Here is a 21,919-nt window from a genome sequence, read left to right on the forward strand (position 1 = left end):
TTCCACAGTGAATACAGAAGCAAAAAATTTATTGAGCTTCTCTGACATCTCCCCATCTTCCTTTAGCAATCCCTATATTTCTTTAGTCACCTTTATTCCTTTATGACCTTTATTCATTGGTCATCCAAAGGCCTAACTGCTTCTCTGGCTGGTTTCCTGCTCTTGATATATTTAAAGAAATCAGACCTAGTAATCTCAAAAAGAGTTGTGAATACAATAATAAACTTGTCACTTGGAAAGTTACACATTTTCTACTTTTTGCCTGCAGCTTAACCCTTTGCCTTCTATGTCTGTCTTGTTTTGCAGTCTTCTTACTCCCAATTATTGGCAGCTACATGCCTTACGAAACTGGTCTCGCGCACAAACAACCCTTTACCCTTGGAACAGCGGATAGATATACGTAAGTAGGAAACAAGAGCCCTGGTGGTTCAGGCCCAGGATCCAGATCAGTTGCCTGAGATTCACATAGGTGAATGACTGTCTTGCTTTAGACTAATGTTACCTTTAGCAGCTATTCAAAAATTTCCCATCATTTGTTGGCAAGGTGTTTAAGTGCTATTTTACATTACTAAAGTAAGATTCTTTGGATTTTTCCATTTCTGCCCTTCAGGATAGAAATACTTCATATGATACTTGTGGAGGATCTATGGTCGCATTCAGACATATTCCAAAGGGGTAACCATTTTAGCTTGTTGCCTCAAAAACAACTAAGAGCTGTAAGAGAACGCTCTGTAAAAGTTGCTTATAGAAGTTTGAGGGGGTGGCATCAAGTTCACCTGGCTCCCTTAAAATCTCTAGTTGTGCTCTTAATTTATATGGGCCATGAACCGTCCTGTCTAATGACAAAGAAGGTGAAGGGTTCTGATTTTCCAGTGTCACTTGATTTCCCCTTATGAGTTTCTTTAAGGCATTTCAAATAAAACACTGAATCAAATCTTCCATGCAAGTAACATATATGTCTGTGTAATAATTACTTCTCTTTCCTCCACACCCCCATCCTGTAATGCCTTTCCAGTTGCCAGGTTAATGCTGTGCAATGGTCAGGAACAAAAACTGTTTAACTCTAGGTGGGAAAGTGTGGTATGCACTTAAAAATACGGAGACACCCCACCAAAACAAGCTTACTGTTATCTGTGTATCTGAACTTGCTCAGTTGCAAGTGGCTTCAGTGTCTGCTGCTTCTTCTACTTTTCAAAGACCATTTTTCCTACTTTGTAGCTTCCATTGTAACCTCATCTGGTTGTGTCTATTATGTTTTTTTCAGGAAACTACGTGCTCAACTACCTTGCTACCAGGCCCAAGCTGGCAACTTTTGTTACACAAGCACTAATCCAACTCTATGCCAGGATCACAAAGTTGGGCTGGTTTGACTGTCAGAAGGATGAATATGTTTTCAGAAATGTCATCACTGATGTCACAAGGTTTTTACAGGTTGGTGGCGTCCTCTCTTCTACTTCCTGTTTTGCTTATGTAAAGTTTTCATCAGGAAGAATTTTTTGTGATGCCCTTAGTCACAGTCTGGTCTTCCATATCCGTTGCTGCTACACATCCATGTGTTTTATGATCTTGGTGGTGGCAGATCTGGAGTTGGATCCAGCAACCAATGGACACAAGGATCGTGGATCTTTATTGTTTTCTCCTCCTTCTAGCAGTACTTTCCAACCCTGGGAATGTTTATTCCTGGGATCATGGGCCCTACATAATGAATGAATAGCCATGTGGGGTCAGGAAGGCTGTAGTAGGGAAGGGGGGAATGCCCTATCCTCATTCTTCCATCAGTGGAGCTGTCCTGGATCAAATTACTGGGATTTAAGCATGGATCTCCTCACCCATGCACCCCATGCAGCACAAAATTTAACTGACTACTTTCTTCATGATAGGGGAAGATCCTTGTTTAAATACACAAGTTTTCTTATTTTTGCATCAGTGTCAACAATTAATTGAAGGTTGGTTTTTTTCTTCACCTTTAAGAACTATCTGACCGATGTTGCCCTCCACCCCTGTTCATTTTAAGTACTCTGAGGAAGAGAGCGTACAGAGACAAATTGCTCGAGAGTTTTTGTAACTACAATCAGAATGATTATTATTGTACAAACTTAAGCTGGTTTTCACTGCTGTAGCTTTCCTGGGAATCCTGGGCATTTTTGGTTTGTGAAGGAGCTGTGAGTTCTGTTATGCAGATCTTTAGCTGCCTTATAGAACTACAATTGTCAGGAATCCTTGGGCAGAAACAGTGACCTTTAAACTGATTTACATCGGTAGTGGAAAGGCATGTCTGTACAATTGGGAATGTCATTTGTGATCCAGCATTTTAGTACAGACCCCAAAAGGCAGGAGGCATGTGGCAAAGGAAAACCTGCACTGATGTAGATCTTGGGTTATGTGGACTGGACATACTTGGGCTTCATCTACCAGGTAGATGGGCAAACAGTCAGCCCAGGCTTATGTCAAAGTGATTCTGACTTGCTGCATTAGATACATTGGATGAGGTCTCTGGTCTCAGAAAAACCCATGCCAACATATTAATCATGCCACTTAATGGCAAAATGTACCAGAGTTGTGGGTCAACCTTTTGCCTGCCGAGGTACCACTGGACTGAACTGATGGTTCTAGGCCTCCAGTGCTAGGCTACTTTTTCCAGTCTAAAAGAATGAAAGACTTGGATTCATATTTGCATGCATCCATGTATTTAAGCTCTTTTTGGTTGCTAGGCACCATTTCTGGCCATGTCCTCTTCTGTTTGTTTAATGTTTTTATTTAATATCTTTTATCCCACTACATCAAGTCTCAAGATGCCTGGCAACAGTAAATGAAAACTATGAAAGTGAATACTTAATATTGTACACAGTAAAAACCATCAATGTACAATATACATTTGTGCCAGAAGGGTATGCTTTATCGCATTATGACATTTGTCATCTCTATGCCAATGTATGCTGTCCTTTGTAATGCAGTTTGACATTGCCCTTCCCTTCTCTAGGACAGTGTAGAGCACTGCATCATAGGAGTGACAATCCTGTCCCAGCTAACAAATGAAATTAATCAAGTAAGTGCTACAGCCTTCTTCAGTGAAGTAAGTGTCAACTTTTCTCATTCATATTGCTGTGTGCTGCTGTGTGTCTGTGCACTGATTTTGTCTGTGCAGTCATGCACTTTGGCGGTAAGAAATTGGCCCTCCTTCTGGAATTTTAGTCTTTTTCATTCCTGGCATTTTTTGTACCTCTCATATTCCGGGTACTCAAAAATATAGTGCTTTTAGAGGAAAGGAACTGGAGTGATGGTGATCTAAAGTATTTCCACAATTAAGAGCTACTTCTTCAGTGAGGAGGTGAGGTGCACAAAACTGTAAAGAGCCTTTGGTTTCCTGTGGCTGTAGTTTTGGGGAAATGCACTAATTTTCATCCTGGGCATTATGTGCCTAGTGACGATAAAGAATTTTGTGGAACTTGAAAGCTAGCACATACCCCAATAAAAAAAGAGATCATTCTTCCTCTGCATCTCTAGTTTTGTGGGGCTAAGATGATTCCATTGCTCACTGATCTACTTTTGATTAGTCTGACACATACCTCTTGTTGTTTCAGTAATCCTAGCTTTCCTGTGTGGTACCTGTGGGACTGCATTTGGAGAGGCACCAAAGTAACTGGCTAATAGTTAAGAGTGAATCAGTGGCTAAAGGTGGGAGCACAGGTTTAAGTTTCGGCTTGCTAGTCTGATTTAGTCAGATCTCAGAAGCTAAGCAGGGTAGGCCCCGACTAGTATTTGGATGGGAGACCTCCAAGGAATACCAGGGTCGTGACGTGGAGGCAGGCAATGGCAAACCACCTCTGAACATCTCTTGCCTTGAAATCCCTATGGGGTATCCATAAGTCACCTGTGACTTGACAGCTAAAAAAATGAATGTTTCCAGTGTTCTCTGGGATCATATATACAAAGCTGCAACTAAATACCACAATTAAACACTGAAGCATCCATTCTTGATTGGTAACTGCTATGTGTATTTCTGAGCCACAAATCATTACGGTAGGCCCATAAAGTTTAGTACAGGTGTAAACCAGACACAGGTGTGATCCAACTTAATATATCATGTATTAGATGGGAAAATATAAACCAGATCTTTCATGCTATAGCCTGGAAAGATTATAAGAACTTAATATTTACTTGAAGGTGAGCAACTGCAAATATACATGCTAACAGGGTAGCGTAGGGTGTAGTCAAAAGCCAAAGAAGTATCCCTGGAAAGGCTGGTGTTTTTTCACTCTTGGACAATTTTGCTAATAGTACATGCTTGTTCTGTGCCACTCCCTGCCACCAGATCAGACCAATGAGGATCTTTGGTCTAAAGCAGCACCTGTTTTCCCAAAACGTGAGCACTATCATATCTGAAAAGGAAACTATTTTGTTTAAGATCATTCACAAGTGAGTTGCTCAGCTCTTAGCAGCCACCATGTGATTTCATGTTCAGGCAATGAGTTGTGGATGTTATGAAGGGCAGCAAAATGGGACGTAGGCAAATCGGATCAACAAAGTACCTATCCAGGGAGGAGAATTCCTGCATAAGCTTCAGTACAGCTCTTGCATAGCTCCTGCTTTCGTAGAATTTTTCCTTAGATTGTGTCCCATGTAAATAGCGTGAGGAATGGTTTCTGCTCTATGCAGCAATCTGTTTTTGACCTATTCTGCTGTGATCATGTTAATATCTTCGTAAAGGTCAACATGCTCTTTTGTGCTTTCTACTTAATGTGTGTTACTGCTTCCTGCATAACACTTACTTGTCTTCAATTTCTAAAGTGGCTGCCATCCTTACAGTACCAAGCAATCTTTTGTTTTATTGCCACCTCATATTCAAATCTTTTATTATTCTATTCAAAAGAATATTATCCTGTAAGTTGGCTGCATTGTTAATGCATTGTTTATACCTTCATTTCTTCAAGTAAAATACCTTAGGCATCAACAAAAAATAATGGAAAGGAAGAATAAAAATCTTTAACATAAAGACCAACCAAACCACTGACTCCTTGTATTTGGCAGGGTGTGTGTGTTGGGGGGTGTCCATTGCCTTAGGCAATTAGTTTATTAGTTTATTGCTTTTTTTTATCCCATCCTTTCCTTCATGAGCTCAGGGCCTCATACATGGGATTCCCCTCACAACGATCCTAAGAGACAGAGAGAATGGCTGGCCTGAAATAATGCTATGAATTTCATGATAAGCAGGGATTTGAAAGTGAGTCTCCCCAGGCCTAGTCCAAGACATTAACCCACTACAGCACACTGGCTTGTCCACATCCCATGCAAAAGAAATGTCTTTGTAGATAGGTCCAGGGTAGATCAGCCACCCTTTTGTCTCCTAAGCAGTTAGTATAGTTTTGCTGGAATGTGGCTGAATATTTGATTGGATCATAACTGTTTCTTCACCTTTTAGTCCCCTAGGCAGTTAGTATAGTTTTATCAGCAGTTTAGTAACAAGCTAACTACAGCATGGAGACCACTTTTGTAGAGCCATGCAGTGGGCCAGCAGCCTCTCAGTTTAATTCAGAAGCAGAAAGCAGTATGTGGAGTACTCTGCTCGTTATTTATGAGCTCTATTGGCAGGATTCCTGTAACACCCTGCACTTAAGTCTCTACAGACACTTAACTTGTAACCATCACCCCCCTCTCTCTCTTTCTAGGCAGACACTACACACCCTCTGACCAAGCACAGGAAAATAGCTTCTTCATTCCGAGATTCTTCATTGTTCGATATTTTCACACTCTCGTGCAATTTACTAAAACAGGTAAGGAGGATGTGAGAGTAGCTGCGGCATAGTTGGCTTCCAGAACCTTGGACTAACCTCATGCTTAATTCTCTCATGTTATTTATTTAGAAAATGTATATGCCATTGCCCCAGAAACTTCCTTGAGGTGGCTCACAAAGTAAAAATAGCCCAACAATACAATCATAAAAACAAAAACCATAAAAAATTATAACAAGCCAAGAGCCTGCTATGGGCATAAAAACAGTATAAAGCAATATTCAGCGCTCCATAAAACAGCCCTCATGCTAGAAGCAGGCTGTAAAAACAACTGCTAAAAGGCACATCCTTCAGTTAATAACCTGAGTAAAGAGTGATCTTTTGGCCTTGCACCTAAAGGGCAGTTAAGCAGCTGCCCGGAGAGCTGCAAGGGCATTCAGCAGTGAGGTACCATCACTGAAAAAGGCAACCACCCTGTCTGTGGTTGCCACCTATCTCATCTCTGCAGGCAGGAGCACAGTGAGTAGTTCTGGAGGGCTGGACATTATGGGAAGTGGACATTATGGGAAGAGGGAGGGTCCTACCCCAGCCCCAAATTGTTAGGGCTTTAAAGGGAACAAATAGCACCTTGAATTGGGTCTGGAAACAAACAAGCAGCTAATGCAGATCTTTCAGCACAAGAGTAATCTGTATCTAGTCCCTGACAAGTAGCCAGGCTGCTACATTTTAGCCCATTTGAAGTTTCCAGAGAGTTTTCAGAGGCAGCCTCAATTAAAGCACATTACAATAATCCAACCTGGATGCGATCAGAGCTTTGAGCACTGTGGCTGGATTATGCCTTTTGAAGAATGGATTTAGCTGTCGTAGCAGCTAGAACTGATAAAAGGTGCATGTCATATAGGAGGCCTGAGTGTCTAGCCATAGGCTAGGATCTGGCAGCAACCACAAGCTACAAAGTACCAGCTCCTTTAAGAGCAGAGTAACCCCCTTCAGGATAGACTGACTCCTTAATACTTGAGCGACTTTGTCTTTGACCAACAGCACTTCAGTCTTCTCTGGACTGAGCTTCAGTGAACTAAGGAGAAGTCACTGGATTTAACACCCTCATATTGTGTATCTGAAGCTTCATATGTCAAAGAAATGCATATGAGAGATAAAACAATTACCTAGATGGGGGTAAGCAACTCCTCTCCCCCATATATATGTGTATATTTGTTTAACATTGCTATACTACTTGTAGCTATACTTGAAATGGCTTCCAATATATTTATGGAACACAGTAATAAAAATATTAAAATAACATCAGAAGACACAGAAATAGATCTAAAAATAGACTGAGGAGAAACCTCCACATTCAGAGGCAGTAAACCTGTGAATACTAGTGATAAGGGCAACACTGAAGTCCCTGTGCCCTGTCTGTTGGCCGTCCAGGACAACTAGTTGGTCACTATGTGAAACAGGATGCTGGACTAGATGGACCACTGGTCTGATCCAGCAGGGCTCTTCTTATGTTCTTATGTGCAGCCCAAAACAACAGGCTGTGTTGAAATTTTAAACATTTTGCTCGCTTCTTCCAGTGGTCTGAAAAGACTGGTCCAGTTTTGCCCAAATTTTCAGTGCAGGCCAAAGCAGGTAAAACTCAGCACCCCCAAAAAAAATCTTGTTAAAATAAAACAGCCTTGCAGTGTTGTTGTTTTTTTAAACCTAACTAGAGAAAGCACTCTGTTTACCACCTCTGATAGGCCATTCCAGAGGATGGGTTCCATCACAAAAAAAAACCAAAAATCAAATGGAAGCCAAATTACCTTCCAGAAGGAGGATACTTCCAAAAGTATTTGGAAGTATCTTGGTTTACTGCCTCTGGATGTGGAGGTTTCTCCTCAATCTATTTTTAGATCTATTTTTGATATGAGTCCCAGTTCATGAAGGGCTTCAGAGGTTAAGACCAGCACCCAAAGTGTGCTCCTGTTCTGAGAGAGAATGATTGGAACAACAAATGTGAGGAGCTAGTGTATGAGAGAGCCGGTAAGGCTTCCAGACTTTCCTAATCTTTTGTGTAATTATTTAATTTATTCACTCAGATCAGATTCATTGTGTTAGGCTGCTGGGTAGGGGAACCTTAAGACAGAGTCATGCCAATACAGAGTCCAGTCCTGTTAAGACTCTGCTGATGTCTTCCCACCCTGTTACCTTTGGGTCTATTGTTTCTTTTGGTAGGCTTCAGGGAAGAACCTGAACTTGAATGATGAAAGCCAGCATGGCCTCCTCATGCAGCTCCTGAAGCTCACACACAATTGCCTGAACTTTGATTTCATTGGTACGTCAACAGATGAATCCTCGGATGATCTCTGCACGGTGCAGATCCCAACCAGCTGGCGATCAGGTAATGTTATTAGCTTTATGTAGCTTTTGGACTTGCTAAAATAAGTGACATCAAGTGGTTGGGATTCCAACTGATTTGTTCTCTTAGGTACAGGCTTCATTTTTGTGTAAGCCTCATACAAGCCATGGGTACTCTTTTATGCCACATTCCCTTTCTGCAGCCTGTGGCTAATAGTAGGAGGCGTGTGAGGGTTCCCAACCTTCCTGTGCAAGCTCCATAAAATCACTTGCTCAGACTGTCATGCAGAAACAAGGAACTTTATTGGAAGCTTCAGGTAGTACAGGCCTTACACTGGTAAAGTTGCAAGTGAATACAGTTTCACAAAGACAGAATTATAACCCCTACAGGAAAGCAGATGTCAAACGTATGTTATGGGAATCTACGAGATAATTGTGCATGGTACAAGAACATCAAAGACCTCAGGGAACTCGTTAGGCTATCTACCCACCAAGGCCACAGCTGGCGGGAGGGAGTCAGAGAGAGCAAGGGAGGTGGACGTGGGAAGAGACATTCCAACCTGGGCCTGTCAGACCCAGCGCCTGAACCAAGGAAAGGCAAAAGGCCTGGACTGCTTTTACGAGTCCAGGGGGGTGGGGGGGAGAAACCACACCAGGCAAAGGCATACAGACCCTCACAAGGAGTAAGCTGGGAAGCTGAGATATTGCTTCATCCACATATTCATTAGATGGTCTTAGGCAAGCCATTATTCTCTTATCCATGTGCAGTATGGACATAATGTGGGCTTGTCTTACATGGTGGTTGTAACAATTACTGTGACAGTACTTGTGAAGCAGGTGAGTATTCAGCAATGTTTATATACATATTTAACTGAAAAGGGAGACCAGGTATCTTTCCCCAAGAGGTAAGCAAGGGGTTGTCTTAAACATATTTACAAGTTACAAGTATGTAAAGTAATAAAAGTCTTTTTTATGTATAACCTTCTTTTAAGGGGTCACTTTACTTTCAGGGTTGTCTTCCTTTCAGGTAAATACAATAAATTCTAAGTAGTGATGTAATGTGGTAGCTGTTGGGTCTCATGAGAAAGGTTATCTGTGCAGCCCAGGGGACTTCCATTAGGCTGAACTTTGAGGAGGGAAGACTTTATTGTGATGCAGGAACACTGTTGGGCCCAGCAGCTGGAAGGTGGGAGTGTAGTGGCTGACATCTGGAACAATCATCTCTGCCAACTGATAGTCACAGCTTCTCAGTGTTCCATCAGCTCCTAACAGATGGTGCAGCATTTGGTGAAGCTTATTTTATTATGTAAAACAACAACAAAGAAAAAACTGCACATCTCAGAAATTGGTTTCAGTTTAAAATGTGTAATAGATTTGAATTATAAACCACTTTGGGGGCCCATCTGGCTGAAAAACGGAGTATAAATACATCAAATAAACAATAAAATATGTTACAAGGCTAGGATGTTTAGGCTGCTGCTCAGCCTGTACAAGATACAGATGCTTTGCGAGAGTGACTTACCTCTTAATGGCTGCCTGGGGTAGAGTAGAATGGGGCCTTGACCAGAAACCCACCACAATTCTTGTTGACTGACTACTGCTTGTATGTCATCTTTCTGTCATTCTAAAGGCAATTGTTTTCTTCTGGCTTGCCCCTTACTTTTATTCTTCAGCAGCTACTGAATATTTAAGGCCTTCCATATGTTTAAATTCTGTGCCATCCAGTATCCCCAGTTTAAATAAGGAACTGCAAATAACCAAAAATGTAATGACTGGCTTTGCTTTGTTTTACTTGTTCCAGTTGAATTGATGGATTACATTATTTTCCAATGTTCTGTTTTTCTTAAGGGCCATTATTCTGTCACAGTGAGCTTAAAAAGGATAACAGGTTAGGGAAAGGAGATTTCCTTTGTGAAGGATAATTACAAAGAAGGTTTTTTTTTTAAGTAGGCATGTAACTTGGGAAGGAAATATCCTGGAAGGTGTTCAGATACTGGAAAAACTATCAATAGAGCAACATTTTAACAATAAACAAAGAGCTGGTGGTGTTTCATAGGTGGGGCATAATTAATTCAATGGACAAGTTTTATGTCATAGTATCATATAGAATTTGAACTATTAAAGTATTTAAAACAATGAAGATTTGCTTACTTAATACACCAGAATAGAGCTGTATTTCAAAGGTCTTTTGTGGATTTGTTGTGTCGATTTTTTCAGTACGTTCAAAGAAAGTTAACCATCTGTTTGTGAAGTTGGGTGTGTAGGATGGACTGTCAGTAATTTTGAGAAGAATTTTTGCCCATGATCAAGAGCTCCCAAATTTTAAGAAACGGTAGATTCTTTTTTTAAAGTAACAATCATGAGAAATATGAAAATGTGAACTAGGCATACCATCAGTAACAAAGTAACAATCATGAGAAATATGAAAATGTGAACTAGGCATACCATCAGCTAAAATCCATGCTATTAATGATTTGTAAAGAGTACGAGGAGTCTGAACATTAAGGACTTGCATTATCCAGTTGGCAAAGGAGGAGGAATTATTTTTCTCCGTTCACCCCCCTATTGCAGACCCACCCATTTTGTTCCTGTATCCCATTCATGAAAACCTCCAGACCCCAGGAGCAGTGTTTTGCAGGACTCATTGGGTTGCAGCAGGAGGCAGGAAAGTCCCATTCTGCAAGCTTTGTTGATACAAGCCAGTATTTTAAGGCCATGACTCCTTTTAATGTTTGTGGACTTATGTTGTCTAGTTAATACCCCTGGAGGGGGGGTTGCCATTTTCTGGGCATGGAGTAGGGGGTCACTGGGTGTGTGGGGGGGAGGTAGTTGTGAATTTCCTGCACTGAGCAGGGGGTTGGACTTGATGACCCTGGTACCCCTTCCAACTCTATGATTCTAATACTTGGTTTGTATGGGATTACAGCTGCTTATGTGCTGCTGCAGCATACAGTAAACATGCTGGCCACTGATGGTAGGGCTGGCTCAGCTTTGCATTTCCATTTCAGTGGGTCTTCATGCTTGAACCCACTCTCTGCATCATGGTATGTCATGCCTTAGACAGGACTTGATTTTTGCTTGTTTGCATTGTTTTCCAATTCTGTGATTCTAGTCCTACCACATTATTTATTGGATATCATATGCCATTTGATTAATTTTTAAAATATTTTGAGTCTTAGCGAGAAAGGTCAGTTATAAATGAAGTCAGCAAATGAAATTGAATATTGCATTTTAACAGAGCTTTTTCACATTGGCTGATCATAGCAGAAGACATTGGTTATCAGCATCAGGTAGACAGTTTGGAGCAGTACTTCATTCCTTGCTTTTCTATACCAAGCAGAATTTCGGGCATGAGTTAGTGACAAATGTTGGCATGAACCATGTTTCCAGACTTCTTTGGCATGTGATGGAATTTATAAGGATGTATTACTTTTCTCTTCCAGCATTTTTAGATTCCTCAACCCTACAACTGTTTTTTGACCTCTACCATTCCATCCCTCCTACGTTTTCACCATTGGTGAGTGTGGCATTTCTAATATTGGGCACAGATGTGCATCCTCCCAAAATTCTGCTTTGGTGGGCTTGGCTGGTGGTATAATTGGGCACCATATTAGTATCAGGATGTCACTTGCATGCATACACCATACGATTGGCCGGCTGTGTATTTCCCTTTTATTCCCACAACCTTTATGCTGTCATAGCAGTCTGCCACTTCCATATGTATTTTTTCTGTTAACCAGAAGTCATTCTATTAATGCAAACCATAAAATACCTTACAGTGTTTAACAAGAACGCTTAGAGGTCACAACTGTGAGCTATCAATTAAAAATTTGGAAAAACTCAGCAGTTTGTCTAGTCACAAAATTGGGTGTGTGAAAGTCTCTTATGAAATATTCTGTCTTAGAATGCTGGGAGAAGTGCCTTACACAACAGTGTTAAATTTTTTGCTTCAATTGTCCTTTATTCTCTTGTAAAGCTGTATAATAATCTGAAGTATTAGGTGATTTCAATTCCTGTATATTTGAGATATGTAGAATTTCAAATCCTGTTGCCCTGTTTCAGATTCCTCCATGTTTAGCTGCATGTGAAGGAAGCTGTTTAGATTTTTAGAATATTTGTGGCTTTTCAACCCTAATGTAATATCAGTTGATCCAATGTCGCTATAGTAATGATGGAGCATTTTGAACTATATCTCATCATTGAAGAAATAGATTCACCAAATCAGCAAACAACCTCAGTGTATGAAAGATCAGAGAAACCATGAAAACCTTTTCTTTTTTGAAGTCCATTGTGATAAAAATAAAAATGCAGGTATTAGGTTTCTGATTAGTAAAAAATGGAGATGTGGTAGTATTTTGAGATACTCACCAGAAGAGTGTTTGTTTGTTTTTGTTTGTTTGTTTTGCTATTTTCCAAACTGGAACAAATCTAACATATGGTTATGGCGCACAGTTTGCTGCTCTGTCTCAGACTGGACATTTTTGAGAATGGTTGATTTAATAAAACCAAGGTTGTCTTGATTTTTAAATTTATAAATATACAAAGCGATACAGTGTATGTTAACTGAGTCATGCATAATGCATTTGAAGTTCCTAAAGTGGTACAGTTTAGGTCTGACGATGAATAAATACTGCCTGTATTTTCCCCTCCTCCACATTACCCCCAGAAAGTTCTTCCATCGCTTCAAAATATCTGGGAATGTTACATGTCTAGTCTTGTCACAGGCTTTTTCATACCATGTGACATCTGCTTCTTCACTTTATTTTGTTTCTTTTTAGGTCTTATCATGTCTAGTGCAAATCGCTTCTGTCCGTAGGTCCCTGTTTAACAATGCAGAAAGAGCAAAGTTCCTGTCTCATCTCGTTGATGGTGTTAAGCGAATACTGGAAAACCCCCAAGTGAGTCTGTCAAAAATTTGTAGTGGTAATTGGCTTGTGTGCTTTCTAATTTGTTAAATGATACGTAACATAAGTGTTCTGCTAGACGTTAAGGAGGTGGATGACATTGACAGTGTAGCCCTACAGTTGGACTGCTGGAAGTTCTGTTTGCCTCCCCTTCAGAAATCTCAGCAGGCATTGTCTGCATACTTGCCAAATGCTACCTTACTAAATGCTAGTATTTCTGTTGTATTCCTGGTGCACAGTAACTTTGAGTGACATTGCTACGATGCATCTGACGCACCCCTATCATGTGTATGGGTTGGTTCATGATGCTTGGGGCAACACTGATACAGTAGAACAGGTCAAAGGTTTGAGTTGTCTGCTTTCTTTGTTTGCTCATACAAAATCACTCAAGGTTGGAAGAGACCACAAGGGCCATCCAGTCCAACCCCCTGCCATACAGGATCCCACAATCCCATAATGCTGATGAATTAGAATTATGCAGTACTTGGTAGGGCCTGTCAGAGAGCTGAAACCTCGGGTGTAAATGTAGTTGCACAGAACTTCAAAAGGCTGTGACATCAGACACTACAAACAATAAGATGAGTTTTAGCCAGTATCCCAGATGTACATGAGCAGATGTTCCTGTAGTGTTTTCATGCAGAGATTTACCAAGCACTTTACAGTATATCTCAGATAATACCCTTGTTCAGAGATTTCTTCAGTCTAAAGTCGGGAAGATTTCTGATTCCATTGCTGAAAGTCATTCAGGCTTGGTGGCCTTACAATATCGTCTTCTATTTGTTTCTCAGAGCTTATCAGACCCAAACAACTACCATGAGTTCTGTCGGCTTCTGGCTCGACTTAAAAGCAATTACCAGCTGGGGGAGCTGGTGAAAGTGGAAAACTACCCTGAGGTCATCCGCCTCATCGCCAATTTTACAGTGACCAGCCTACAGGTGGGAAGCTGAGCTGTTCGTTTCACTTTGCTGCTGAGAAGGACAAGGGGGAGGGGGGGATAGAGCTGAGAAGGACAAGCGGGAGGGGGGGATAGAGAGACCTTGCAGTGTGGGGCAGCACCCATTACACTGCTAACTTTCACCTGATCATTTTGGAACTGGGAGGGAGATTATGCAATCTATAATCACATTTCAAAGCAGTAGTCCTGTTCATTCAAGATTTCTGTGGGTATATAAAACTTTTCTTCAGTAACAGAAGATTTGCACTTCATTTCACCAAATGGAGGTCAAATGGGGGAACTTTGCAACAGTCAGATTCTATAATTGTGGGGAGGAGGACAGACAAAGCCTAAAATGTTGAGCGTGTGTTTTACTTTAGAAGCACAAGGGTAATCCGATGTCGTCTGCTCATCTCTTCAGTAGTACTCATCTTGTTAGTCACACATGCTATGCAAAAGTTACTCCCCAAAGGACCTCCTGCCTCCATGTGAACCAGCTCAGTGATTGCTCTCTTCTGCAGAAGCTTTGCTCCATGTGTCCCCTTTATCTGAAATAAGGTGGGTGGCCACATGAGACCAAGCTCTCTCTGGGGTGGCATCTCGACCATGGAATACCCTCTCCACTGGTATTCATCTGACACAGATTTTACTATGTTTTGGGTACCCAGGTCTTCTGTTTGTTGTGTTTTACTTAAGCTGTGGGTTCCTGATGATTTTTAATGTGTGTGAGTTTTTATTCTCTAGATTTTACTGTTTAGGTATTACTGTTTTATTATTTACCATTGCTAATGTTTTTGTACCAATCCTAATATATTGTTTATTGGATGTCCAATCCTGTTGATTGCATTGACTTACACTGTGTAATCCACTTAGTCTCAGTGAGAAAGGTGGACTATAAATGACATAAATAAAATTTCAGAGGGTGGGGTTTTTTTTTACTTTTTATTTGGTCCCTGTCTAAACCTATTTCTTTCACTGCTAGAAATATTCTTTTTATGTTGCTAAGAACTTAGTCATTTTATTGCTGCTGTTTTGGAATAGTGAATATTTCGATGCTAGTAATGTTAATTATTTTATGTTCTTTGCAATTCGCCTTGTGTGTTTGAAATAGAGTGAGGAGCAGACTAGCACGGCAGAAGCCGTGGCAAGCATGAAGGAGGCGTTCAGCTGAGTTGAGCAGCTTCTTTCTTTGTGTTTTTGCAGCACTGGGAATTTGCTCCAAACAGCGTACACTATCTCCTAAGTCTGTGGCAGCGGTTAGCAGCATCCGTTCCTTATGTTAAAGCAACAGAGCCCCACATGCTGGAGACATACACACCTGAAGTCACCAAAGCTTACATCACCTCTAGGCTGGAGTCTGTGCACATCATATTGAGGTAAAAGCTAAGAAACCAACCATAAAAGGAGAGCATTAGTACTTATAGACCTTACCTCTTTCCTTTGGCCCAGAATTTCGGAAAGTAACAAGGTAGTACCAGAAGGAACTCTTATGAGAGTTCCTGATATTTCCCAAATGCTGCCAGCGCTCCCAACATCCCAGTGATGAACTCGTCGGTTATAACCGAAAATCCACAGAACTCTCAAGCAGAGAGCACATGACTTGAGGACCTGTGGTGAAACTGGGGGGGGGGGGACAGGAGAGAAGAGCCTACTTATCTCCTTTTGGTGGGGAATGGGATTGTTCAGTCTGCTGCAAAGCATTTTTTAATCTTGCGCCTTGCTGCTTCTTCCATATACAGAGACGGCTTGGAAGATCCACTGGATGACACGGGTCTAGTGCAGCAGCAGCTCGACCAGCTGTCCACCATTGGACGTTGTGAATATGAGAAGACCTGTGCTCTCCTCGTGCAGCTGTTTGACCAGTCAGCCCAGACCTACCAGGAGCTCTTACAGAGTGCAACAGCCATCCCTGTGGATGTAGCAGTGCAGGAAGGTGTGTGCCTAAAGAGCTGCAACAGCAGAGCTCTACTATCAGAACAGAAAGCTGCTAGATTGGGATGAGTCATGGGTATTGCTTTTGGACCAGCAGCCAGGACCAAGGGCTTTTCACGGTTCTGTATTAATGTGTAGTGAATCTGGGAGCTCAGTTCTTGTTCTGTTTGACTCGTAACTGTTTTAATCAAACTTACTGGAAAACAAGATATAAATTTGCCTTCGTGCAAGCTAAAGAGAGGTGAAGTACAAGTATCTTAAACAAAACTGTTAAATTGTTTCTTCCAGATACTAGGAGTGTTGCCTACGAGGCAAGCATGGTAGTACTTCAGTAGGGATAGGGTGACCAGTTTTGTCTGCTACCCCATTTTGTGTAGTTTCTTACAGGCTTGTTGAGAAGGGCAACAGAAACGGTCAAAGACTTTTAGAGTGTTAGAAATTGGAGGAACTGGCGGCTACAGTTTAGCGCAGAGGTCAAGGGAGAATAGGAAATTTGAACCTATTTGGATATTAATTGAAAGGCAACTGTGGGAGGGGAAAAGAAGCAGCAAATGGATCTCCTTCCCCTTAAATCCAGCCCTCCTCAGTAGATGGTCTACCTTATCTTTTTCATCGCTGATGTGAAGTCTTCTAGGCCTTCATCTTAGTTTTCATTGAATCACTTCTTTGGATCTGGACTCTTCTGATTTCAGGACGTTTGACGTGGCTTGTCTACATCATTGGGGCCGTGATCGGTGGCCGGGTATCATTTGCCAGCACAGATGAGCAGGATGCAATGGATGGCGAGCTGGTTTGTCGGTAGGAGCCACTGTATTCCTGAACTTCTCATGAGTATTTCTAGAAGGATAGCCCTCACACACTCCCCTTGAACCATGCATTCTTTCTCCCCAAGCTGAAAGCTCCTGGCTTGGGAAGAACCATAAGGAAAAGTTGACATAATAGTGACACTAATGTCTGTGGTGATTGGATAAGAAATCCAAAGTTTGTTGTGGACACTCCTACCTTCTGCATTCTGCACAAGGTCGTAAGTAATGATTGGGTTTAGAATCCAACATCCTGAGAATCTCCTTTCAGTTAAAAGCATGTCTTTGAATGCCTTCAATAGTGGTGAAGATGATCCTTGAAAGTACATGGCCAATGCATGGGTAACCTTAGAGCTGGGGGAAGCTGGAAATAGCTCGATGCCCCACTCCCGTGACTAGCAAAGCTAGAATAACTTGCACAGAAGAAGGAGATTTGCATAATTTATGCAGGATGCAGAATTCCATTTTCCTTGGCAAAAAATTTTGTACCCATTAATGTGTAGCATGCATTCAACCCTCTTCCAACCAAACCCAACCTGGAGGTATTGCAGTGTTAAGCCACTTTCTGATCCTTCACAGGTGTTTCATGTCAGCTTTTCATGTGGAGGTTTATTTTGCCAACTACACTGGGTTGGATCCAGCGGAAGAATGGGAGGAGTTGGCAGAGCTGGTCTTCCCCAGCCTTCCCTTTCTTTCCATTTGTCCTGAAATTCCTCTCTGAGGACCAGGAGAGCCCTACAAGTAAAATGTAGCACAGGATGGGACACTGCAGGAACAAGGGGAAATCAAGCAAAATTACAGTACCTTGCTCTCCTTCCTTTGCCGATGCAAGCCACAAGTGGAAGAGTGTTTCCTCCTTGTTCCTACAGCACCTTATCCTGCAGCACATTTTGTTAGAAGATCCTAGGAGAGCAGTTTCAGGACAAACAGCAGGTTATTTCAGGAAGAAGGGCAACGATCCACTCCATCTACTCTTCTACTGGATCCAACCCATTTTGTATTCCAAGAGAAAAATCAACTGGAACAGAATTTCCCCGGTTTTTTCCTAATACATTGGGTAAAAAGCATCCTTTAATTCATTATGACTATTTAACATTGCACATAGGCCAGTATCTATAAATGAGCCTTCTAAGCCTTCCTTCCTTCCCTTCCTCCTCCATCAGACATAAAAGTTGGAGCAGAGTAATGTTCATTGATAAGTTTTGAGCCTGCAAAGAGTTCAGAAGTCTGGAAGCCCCCCTAAGGGTTCCCTCTGTGCATCATTGAACCTTACTATTATGTACTGTAAACTGTGGCAGCTGAGCTGAAGGGCTGGTAGTTAGGCACTAGTGAGCCAGAGCAAAGCCTGTCTCGGCTCCAACCATCCCCAAAATCGAGCCTCTTTCATATTCATAGATAGCCTGGCCTTGTGTCTGGTACTTGCTACCAACCCTTCACTTTCTTGCTCTGTTGACCTCTCTTTGCAACGGCTTCAGCTTTAGTCTTTGGACTTGTTGCCTTGTCCTTCTCCCTTCCCAGGGTTCTTCAGCTCATGAACCTGACTGACTCACGTCTGGCTCAGGCAGGCAACGAGAAGCTGGAGCTTGCCATGCTGAGCTTCTTTGAGCAGTTTCGGAAGATATACATTGGAGACCAGGTGCAGAAATCCTCAAAGGTAAATCCTCTTGTTACACACATATGTTACTCCTTTTCATCACTGAAATATTATCACATTTTCTTGTATTATGTCCTAGTTGCTTGTAGGCAATAAAATCCTCAGTTGCCTACTGTTGCTTTGTAATTTTGTGACCTTTGATGATTGACGGTAGCTACTGCCAGTGCAGGATTTGGACGCTGCTGGTCCTGCCATTCCAACCCCAGAATTCAGAACCTACCAATTTTGCATCTGAAGAGTTTAAAATTCCCTCCTTTGCAGCAACCACTTGAAGAGCACCATTAGTTACAGCTGAAATGAAGGTCGCTTTCTCTACCTGAAATGTCAAGGCAGCAGCCAAAGACTAACAGATAAAATGGAGGTGAAAGGGCCCTGTTCAGCTGGCAGGTAGTTCCTTGTTATAATTTTGAGCAGAGCACGTTAGTGTCTGTTACTGCAAGGAAAGTGGCACAAATGCTAGGATTTTACAGGAGATGTTGCACATTCCATTAATTTCTTTTCCGCTTGCTTTTTAAATCTTCCACTTCTAGCTGTACCGCCGTCTCTCGGAGGTCCTGGGGCTGAATGACGAGACCATGGTCCTGAGTGTCTTCATAGGGAAAATGTAAGTGCCACTGCAGCTCCTCCGGAGTGTACCTGAAAGCCTCCACCTCCAAAGTGGGTGCCTCTCAACAGAGCCCAGAGTTCACAGGCTGTAGCTTGGTTAATGTGCTCTGGAGACAGGCACACGTAGAGCTCAACTAGCTACCCCATTGTAAAAATAAAAACACCAAGATTTCTCCTTCCAGTGGTTATATTTCCTGATAGGGGAGAAGTTTAGGGCTAGCTTCATTATGAATGCTGCTCATATGCTAAGAGTAGTACTAAAGGAAGGGGGAACTGCTGGCAAAATCCTTTTCCTCAGTAACATTGCTTAGTATTAGATAGTTAAAGGCTACCTTCTTGGAAACTTGGCCTGGGTTGTACACACCAGGTGCGCTCTCAGTCTTTTAAGCACTTCACTACCCCCTTCCCCCCTCCAGCTGAAACCCATAGCTGTGTGTCGTGAAGTTCATGGCCGTAGGCATGACTACGCAAGGGCTATTAGAATTCTGCAGCCGATGGTGGAAAGTGCTGAACTGCCGAGGTTTGTGTTGTCACTGCCACAGAATTCTCTTGCCCTTGCTGCAGAAATCAGCCCTGCAGTGCCACAGAATTCCAAAGGCCTCAGTTTGGGCCAGTGTAGCTTTGGGACCCAAGTAGTGAAGATTATCTGAAGGATAATTTTCTAGTCATCCAAATGTAAGTACAGTGGCTTTATGCTAGTATTTTGTGGCTTCGGTTGTCTGCGACTTTGGGGGAGGATGGAGAAGGGTACTAAGAAAGTAGCCTCTCCCAAGTGTCTTTTTTTTTTCTCCTTGTAGCATCACCAACTTAAAATACTGGGGACGGTGTGAACCTATCACCTCCAAGACACTGCAGCTTCTCAACGACCTCTCCATTGGATATCCTTTTTAGCAAACCTCACAGGGAGCAATGTTAACATAAGAACTCTAAGCTGTTCCATCACATCACAGACACACATCCTGTGTTGCCATCACAGATTCATGATGTTTCACTAAAATTGACAAGCCCCTTCCCTGCCCATTAATGCCCACTGTCCCATTTTGAACTTGTTTCCTTGATCTGTGTCAAAATTACCTTTCTCTACACCATAATCAGCCAAGAAAAGTTGGCACTTTCCAGTTTGCGGCTGCACATTCCAGACTATTCCACGGTTACCTTTATAGTTACACATTTCTCTGGGCAACAAGAAGTTCCAGGAGCAGCACCTAACCTGATTTGGCTCCCTTTGGAGGAGAGGCCATTGCAGATGTGTGGCATTTGTGTATGTTTATAAGTAAAGCAAGTACTGCCAGTAGAACTCAAGGAGTCAAGGACATTTTACAAGGCAGCAAGCGGTCACTTTGGACCTCTCCCAAGAGAAAGAGAGAACCCTAGTCAATTCAGCATGGTATTTGTCTCTTTCTTCCAAACTCAAGCTGTTTCTTCACACTGGAGACACATCTTACCCCTCACTTCACTGGGGAGGTAATTCCCACCTCCAACTCCTGATGGGATTGTCAGCAAAGCCGTCACAGGACAATCTCCTAGTAATTGGTGCTCATTGAGATAATCTCACCAGTCATTAAGAAACAGCCGATCTTTTATCATATGCACTGACTTCTCAGCATGGCACTTTAGGCAAAGCTCATAGGATAGACCCATTCACAGTAACAAGACTTAAAACCTGCTGCAATAGCCGGAAGTTTCCTAAGCGAGTTCTTAAGGATATTGAAGACCACACACACAACAGGCACAAAAGACTGTTCATTTTGTTTTTTATTCCTTTATTAGGTGAGTAATGGGAGGAAGAAGCATAGACTAGTGGAGGTTGCAATATGATTTTTTTTAAAGGAAAGAACTACAGGTTTGGAAAGCAGCCCAAAGGCCTTCTATTCCAGCACGCTGCCCAAAAGTCTGGATGGTACAGTGTAGCACAGATGAGTCTGGGCAATCCTGACCACAAATAAAGAAGGGGCATGAATAAACAATAGAAAAGTATCTGAAAAGAAAAATAATTTGAAATAACTCAAAACAGGGGCCTGAGGCTTCACACAACAGAAGAAGAGAAAAAATCCCTTGCTGGGTGCCTAATCAGCCTGATTTGTGTAAATGAAAGTCAAGCCAGTTTATTTCTTCACATTAATATAAAAAACAAAAGTAGTAATATGTGTTTGCATATTATGAATATTAATAATCTTTGCAATTCTGAAAGTACATATATTATTCATTGGGCCCCTAAGCACTTGCATGGCAAAGGATCTGCTTAGGTTCAGGGTCTAGCCATCAACCGTGTCATGTGACAGCACCTGGGGACAGAAGCATGCAGATCTAGGCAGTCCCCGATGCCTGTGAAGATTCCTTCCCAACGACTGAGGCCATTATTTTCATATAAAGAAGCCTGCCTCTTGTGACCTCTCACCCCCACCATGCCTCCAAAGTATTCTAAAAGGCTGATAACTTACTGGGCTATCTTGCTGTTTCCTTAACCCCTTTCCACATACAGCAGCGTGAGGAAACTGGTGAAGCTGAGCGCTGTGCAGTTCATGCTGAACAATCACACAGTAAGTGGTTTCCGCAATCCTTCGGCACATTCTCCCAGCAAGAGCAGTGTCCCTAAACAGTCAATGGTTCTTTGTTAAAGGGTTTTCATTTTCAGTGCTTGCTTTGAATCCTGATAAGCTTGTGGGTTTTCTCGGAAGGCTTCTTGTTTGTGCTGTATTGTTCCCTTGTTTTTGTGTTGCTGTTTTGTCTATATGATGTTCTTCCTAGGTCTTGAGGATTTTTCTATACCCAAGCCTGATGGTGACAGGAGACTTCTGTATAGTCTTGCTAGCAGTGAAAGGATCAGGGGCTGGTTGGAAATGAGGACTGCCACAGCTTAGTGTGGAGAGTGGGAGGTCTGCAGAAACCAAGCGCCTCTGTCAGCACTTGGGACCTGTTGAACTTTTGAACCCTTTCTCTTGCCCTTCCAAAAGATCCCAGGCTCCGTTTGTCTCAAGTCATGGCAAACTTCTCCAGTCTTTCTAAAGTTACCATGT

General features: G+C 42.1%; 1 protein-coding gene across 1 annotated transcript in view; it reads left to right on the forward strand.

Annotated features, from left to right (window-relative positions):
- The window catches only part of XPO7 (exportin 7), a 62,910-nt gene that overhangs the window by 26,268 nt on the left and 14,723 nt on the right, over positions 1 to 21,919 (forward strand). Inside the window, exons 3-17 of the mRNA XM_056860303.1 lie at positions 307 to 400; positions 1,265 to 1,431; positions 2,981 to 3,046; positions 5,667 to 5,771; positions 7,947 to 8,112; positions 11,513 to 11,586; positions 12,848 to 12,967; positions 13,762 to 13,908; positions 15,111 to 15,283; positions 15,647 to 15,840; positions 16,532 to 16,637; positions 18,161 to 18,296; positions 18,827 to 18,900; positions 19,700 to 19,780; positions 21,379 to 21,442. Coding sequence (XP_056716281.1) covers positions 307 to 400; positions 1,265 to 1,431; positions 2,981 to 3,046; positions 5,667 to 5,771; positions 7,947 to 8,112; positions 11,513 to 11,586; positions 12,848 to 12,967; positions 13,762 to 13,908; positions 15,111 to 15,283; positions 15,647 to 15,840; positions 16,532 to 16,637; positions 18,161 to 18,296; positions 18,827 to 18,900; positions 19,700 to 19,780; positions 21,379 to 21,442 — 1,767 coding nt within the window. The remainder of the gene's footprint in view (positions 1 to 306; positions 401 to 1,264; positions 1,432 to 2,980; positions 3,047 to 5,666; positions 5,772 to 7,946; positions 8,113 to 11,512; positions 11,587 to 12,847; positions 12,968 to 13,761; positions 13,909 to 15,110; positions 15,284 to 15,646; positions 15,841 to 16,531; positions 16,638 to 18,160; positions 18,297 to 18,826; positions 18,901 to 19,699; positions 19,781 to 21,378; positions 21,443 to 21,919) is intronic.

The sequence above is a fragment of the Euleptes europaea genome, chromosome 14 (assembly GCF_029931775.1).
Source record: "Euleptes europaea isolate rEulEur1 chromosome 14, rEulEur1.hap1, whole genome shotgun sequence".
Taxonomy (NCBI): domain Eukaryota; kingdom Metazoa; phylum Chordata; class Lepidosauria; order Squamata; family Sphaerodactylidae; genus Euleptes; species Euleptes europaea.